This window comes from Dryobates pubescens, chromosome 21 (assembly GCF_014839835.1).
Source record: "Dryobates pubescens isolate bDryPub1 chromosome 21, bDryPub1.pri, whole genome shotgun sequence".
Classification (NCBI taxonomy): domain Eukaryota; kingdom Metazoa; phylum Chordata; class Aves; order Piciformes; family Picidae; genus Dryobates; species Dryobates pubescens.
In genome coordinates, this window is record NC_071632.1 from 563,469 (window position 1) to 569,468 (window position 6,000).

Below are 6,000 nucleotides of genomic sequence, written 5' to 3' on the forward strand. Positions count from 1 at the left end.
ATAGACAGCTGCCCATGAAAGAGGGCCAGTCCCAAAGTGGCTGTGTGCCATGTGTTTGGGTGGTTCAGACAGCTCAGATCTATGGAGGAAACAAGTTGTATGACCCCCTTGTGTCTTGTGCCACTTTGGAAGTTCATTATTCAATGTATGGGAGCACACAATTATGCAGTGGTGAGAACTAAGTGTCTGTGCTAGGTGTGGGGGAACCAAAGCACCTGAGAATAAATGCTCTGAATTTGTGATGTTAGCTCTCTGAAGTCTGTACAGATCCCCATGGGTAGTCAAAGGAGATAAACAGACATGCCTGCATTTTCAGCTGGTTTAAAAGTGTGTGGAAAGCAGCTAGAACCCTGCAAAACCTGAGCACACACTGCTCTAGCACACCAAGACTGCTCACATGCACACTGGTTTTTCCACACAGGGTTTGAGGGGGAGCTGCTGTGTAACCTATTGATACACACTCGCAGTGCTTGTATAGGTAGGATGATGATAATTTTTTTGCATTCTCTTTTGAAATGTGTTGAATCACTCAGTTCTGTAGCATGTCCAGGTCTCCTTGGCAGTGAATTTGATCTGCTTCAGTAGCTCCCACGTTGCCAGTTCAATCCTCTGAAGTGCATTCTTACTGTACAAAAAAAAAGGCCAATGTTTGTGAGTGCACAATGCCAATGTGCAACAGGCTGGTGTCAGTCTGCAGTGTGGACATACTGGAGTGGTGCAGCAGAGCTCTTAACTCATCTGTGCAAGTGCAGCTGTGCAATAGTTCTGTCAATACTACATTCCATTCACTCTTCTCCTAAAATGTTGCACTTTGCAGGTACAACAAACTCAATGAGAAGAAGACAGACTTTCTGGAGAATATTGCAGTCTATGGAGATGCTTTCCTCTTGCTGCCAGCCTTTTCCTTCAGGAGCAACACAGCCACTTCTTTTAAAGTGTACCACACTCTGCAAGAGTTCAAAGCAGCACAAAGGGCAATATTTTTTCACCCCACCTATCTGAAAAGTCTTGCCCAGTTCTGGAGAACTAAGGGTGTGAAAGCATACCGGTTGTCTTCTGGCTTCATGATCACCAGTGCTGCCCTCGAGCTGTGTGAGGATGTGAAGCTCTATGGCTTCTGGCCTTTCTCCAAATCCACAGAGAAGATGCCCATCAGCCACCACTACTATGACAACCAGCTGCCTAAACCGGGTTTCCATGCAATGCCCAAAGAATACAACCAGATCCTTCAGCTTCATGGCAAAGGCATTTTGAAGCTGCAGATTGGTAAATGTGAATCAGACTAAACAGGTAGGTCCCGTTCTTGCCACATCAAACATCTTTGTTTCAGTGATGTGTGGAAGGAAAACTTGCTTTGCAAACAGTGTGGGCCTGTTCTTCCTTAGAGGAACATCTCTACCTTACCCTCAGTGAAAGCTGTGCTCATAAATATGTGAGAAGGTGCAGTTTGCTGACTGTGTGTCCTATGCCACAGAGCTGAGGAAGGTGTTTTAATGGTGATCTGTAGCTGGGGAGCATAGCTAAATACACACTGCCACCATAATTCCTAGGCAGTCTCCTTGTCTCAGAGATGTGTCTCTACCAACTCATCTTTGGTTTGGGTCCCATGAGCCAGCCTCCTTCGTGAATTATTTTAGCAAAATGAGAAGACATCTAATCCTGGCAGAACCTTTCCAGATGTACACAGAAGCCAAAGGAAGGATGAAGATGGAGGTAGCATGCCCTGCAGCCTCATTCTTTCTTTGCTAGAAAAGATGGGTTTAGAGCAGCGTGCTCCCACAGCCCCAGGCTGCACAGCAGCCTGTGCACAGCAGTGAGGAAGCTACATTCTGGTGCTTTGTTGGCTACCTCTATGACTCTGTGCTGCACACTGCAGCATATCTTGCTGAGCGTTTTACCTTGAGGCAGCTCAGAATCTGGAAGTTACAAATACAGGATGCAGTGTTGTGCTGTCCTTGCTAACTGTCCCATCACCCTTGGACCTCCACCTTCTGTTCACAGTCTCAGAGATGTGCAGCACAGAGTCTGGCCTCTGGCCTTGGGCTGGTTTACCCTTGACAGATTATAGCTGACTTTGGAAAGGTTTGTCTGCATGCTTCCAACCTTGGTTTGCCCTGTTGGCAAAACAGGACCAATTTGTATCAATACATCTTTATCTTTTAAGCTGACTCAGAAATTCCCCTGTCACAGTGGTGGTGTCAGATTTACCTTCCACAGAACTCTTATTTTGCTAGGGAGTGTAAGTTAATCTAACTGTAAGTGAAGTGTACAGTAGAGCTACCATTGTGTACAACATGCTGTAATTGGGCTGATGGAGTCTCTTGACTGTGCTACTCAAGTTAAATAAACTCAAACAGCATCCTCTTGTTCAAGCCAGAGGTTTGAAATGCAGAAAGCTAAGGGCTTTTCTTCTGGATGTATTCTGAAATGGATTCAGAAGACAGCTTTTGATGGTTATTTAGCAAGCATGCCATCGAAGAAACATTCACACTTGGGTTGTCATCAGAGCCTGCTGAGTCTTAAGCTAGCAAATTGCTCATACCAAGAAGGCAAAGGTTTGTTCAGCTTCAGTTTGTTTGAAGAAAAAGAAGAAACTGTCCCCATAGATATTAATGGAATAATATCAAATGTATGAGAAGGGACCTAGAAGCCATCTAGTGATGTTCTCCTAGTCCATGGCAGGAGATTGCCTAGGGTGAGGTGTACCTGTATGCAGCTTCACGTGGGCAGCATCTGCCTTTTTGCTCATACAAAGTTCCAGCGTATTGGAAGGGGTAGGAAATACACAATAGATTTATTTTACTGGCTGAGGTGTTTATGCCCTGCAGCTTCTGCTGGATTTATTTCCCCTGTAATGCAAATGCTTGGAGACAGCCCATGTCCTTTGAACAGTGGTAAGTGCAGCAGCTGAGAACATGCAAGGCAGCTCTTTATGAATATTAAATCGAGAGAAGCAGAGAGAAGCCACAGCAATGTTTAAGCAGCTGTAGGGGTTAATTAAATGCTGTCCATGCCTGACGTACTGAAATCGCTTCTGCAGAAACATGTGCAAAATAAGTAGAGTGAAAAACAAGCAGAAGGATGAGTTGTGCTGCCCTAATTCACACTGCTGTTTGCAAAGAGAGAAGTTAGCCCTTTCAAACTAAGGAAATTAAATGCTTTCAGCTCAAGCTACCATCCTGATCCTGGTATCAACCAGCAGAGCTGGCTGGAAATCTCTGCTGAAGATGGCCTCTCCTCAAAAATGAGCAATCTCCTTTCTCTTTGCAATTTCCCTTTTATGTTCTCTGCATTCTTCCCTCCACTCTTCCTGCTTAGTGGTTAGCTAGAAGTTCCTTACCCTTAGAGGTCTCAGGTAAAACTTCCCTCACACAGTCCTGGGACACAAAAGTTTACTGCAGTCAGTGAGAAGTGAAGGAAGCTGCCCTGCAGGTAGCAAGTTTTGGAACAGCCTAGGGAGAGCATAACTACATCCCAGTGAATCCTTTGGGACACATTGCTCCTGAGCCTTGTCCTTGCCATCATAAAGGTGAACTTTCTGTGTCAGACAGGAGAGCCCTCAGAGCTGGTGCTGAACACCATCTGCCTTAATATCTGCTCCTGCACCTTTGTGGTTATGCTCAGTAGACATACATGTGTCTTTGCTGAAGTAGATGCATACATATCACAGATGTTAAAAAGGAAAATGAGACATCAGCAGAATCTTGAAATGTAATTAAAATAATGATCTTTACTGGTTTGTGTTCAGTTATTGAATATTTTTTCCATGGCCCTGCAGCTGAAGGGAGCCTTGCTTGTTCATTGGTTTAGCCTAATAAGCCTGAAGGGCTTTGAGTAAACATAGGTTCAAGGAGGGGAAATATCCTGATTCATATTTGAAAACAGACAGAAAAAGTCTCATTACAAAAGTTGTCAGAATCAGACAGTCAACAGTTTGATTGCCCAGGAGCCTGGTTCAAATACAAACTGTCTGACCAAGAATACATCAGGGTTTGTGTTGGCTAGAAAGAGGCAGCAGGCAAGATGGGAGCATGGTGCTTAGACATGTGGCACAGCACATTCAGCAGCTGCTCAGAGGAGTCAGCTGGCAGGACACAAACACAGAACGAATGAAAGGGAGTGACCCTGAGCCTGGGGAGGACAGCAGTGCTCAGTGGTCTGAGCAGGAGGGCTGGAGGAGAACATAGAAAGAGATGTTTTGGTGGTCGGGGGTGGGGTGAGGACTGCTGAATCTTTGACTGACTGTGAGTGTATCTCAGCTGGAAAGGAATAACTGGGGCTGGGCCTTGGAATTCCAGCCAGCTGGGTAAAAGCCATCTAGTTCTGACACAGAGAGGAGCAGGACAGCCCTGGAGCTGGAAAGCAGGGGGCTACCTGCTCTCTTCCTCTACACTTCATCTTAAAGAGGATCATTTTGATTCAAGCCCTGTCAGCATGTGATCTTTTTCTTTTAATCTTGAAAGTTTTGGAATCATGGAATGGTTTGGGTTGGAAGGGACCTTTAAAAGCATCTAGTCCAACCCCCCTGCAGACAGCAGGGACATCCTCCGCTAAAGCAGGTTGCTCAGAGCCCCAAACAACCTGACCTGGAATGGTTCCGGGTTGTTGCAGTTCTTATAAGCGCCAAATAATGGTGTCAATGACCTTGTCATAAATATACTAATTACAAGTGACCTTTCTGTAAGAGTAGGACACTGATACAAGCTTCAGTTCTACTGGAAATCCTTATGATTCTGGTACCTCAGCGTAGGTGGAGAAACATGAACTGCCCAGAAAGTCATATCCAATTACCTTGAGAGAAATGGTGCCACATTCTGAAACCAGGGACACCTCTGCCTTCCTCTCAGGCAGCCACATTCCAGCCCACCCTTGAGCTGGGCAAATGTTAGCCAACATGAAACTGCCAGGTGCATACAGCATGGAGGGAAGGGCCTTCTGCTGTGGTACACATGCAGCACAGCTTAGGCAGCAGCACAGCTCTTAGGCAGCGACACAGCTCTTAAGCTGCCACTTTGCTCTTGTGTTCAGCCACCTACTCAGTTTAAGCATTAAGAACAGTGGCAGTAATAAAGCAAGTGGAGATACACTCATCCTGGTTTAGTTAAAACCAACCAGAACAGAAAAATACAGACTAAAAGAAATTAGAATTTGATAGATTTCAAATCAGATGAAAAAGTATTTAGAGGTCTAGAAGGGGTTGGGTTTCCCACAGCAGAACTAGCCTGTTGAAGAAGGAATCATTTCAAAATCCAATTAAGATTATATCATTTAGTGTGAAAATGTCCCATGAAGCTACTGGTTAGAGCCAACCTCAGTTAGCTTAGGAAGGCTGAGGAGGGTGGTGCATGTGGGGTAGGCGTGAGCAGTTCTGGGGGTATTCAAATGAAGGAGTCCTCCTGTAGCCAGAGCAGATGCCCAAGCTGGATCAGACAGAAGCAGTCCAGCTGCCCCAGGAGAATTCTGTGAGCCTGTGCTGCTGTATAACAAATGTCACAGACTCCCAGGCTGAAACAGGATGGAAAAGCAGATGGTGAAATGCACACAGCAGAAAGCAAAGCTGTTGGTTTGTTTGGAATGTAAGAATTGGTGTGTCTACTATACAAGAACCATCAATAACTTGTTCTGTTGTTTTAATTCCAGGGTGGTGATCCTAAGGAGACAACCTGTGTGTCTTAGCAGTATTAGATGTGAGCTGGTGTGGTTCTGTGAGCATGAAACTGCATTGGTACAGCAGAGAAATCTTCTACACTTGGGGAGAAAAGGAACTGATTGTTTTTTTCCAGAGTGACTGCTGCATTACTGAGTTTGGAGCAACCACTTCCCAAAATCTAAAGTAGCCTGTATTTGGAAATTTCTGGAACTGCTGATCAGTGGTTTAGTTGCAGCAAAGCACAGTCTCAGGGCGGTGGCAATATGTGACATTCATCTTCTTAAAGGGTCTTTACAATGTTTTGAAGTAAGGTCTCTGGCGTCATGTAAGAGGCAAGGTCTCTGTGGCAG

The 6,000-nt window shown here is 45.2% G+C and overlaps 1 protein-coding gene across 1 annotated transcript in view; it reads left to right on the plus strand.

Annotated features, from left to right (window-relative positions):
• Positions 1-5,762, plus strand: part of ST8SIA6 (ST8 alpha-N-acetyl-neuraminide alpha-2,8-sialyltransferase 6) — a 44,112-nt gene extending 38,350 nt beyond the window's left edge. Inside the window, exons 8-9 of the mRNA XM_054171383.1 lie at positions 818-1,290; positions 5,641-5,762. Coding sequence (XP_054027358.1) covers positions 818-1,286 — 469 coding nt within the window. The 3' untranslated portion in view covers positions 1,287-1,290; positions 5,641-5,762. The remainder of the gene's footprint in view (positions 1-817; positions 1,291-5,640) is intronic.
• The last annotated feature ends 238 nt before the right edge of the window (positions 5,763-6,000 follow it).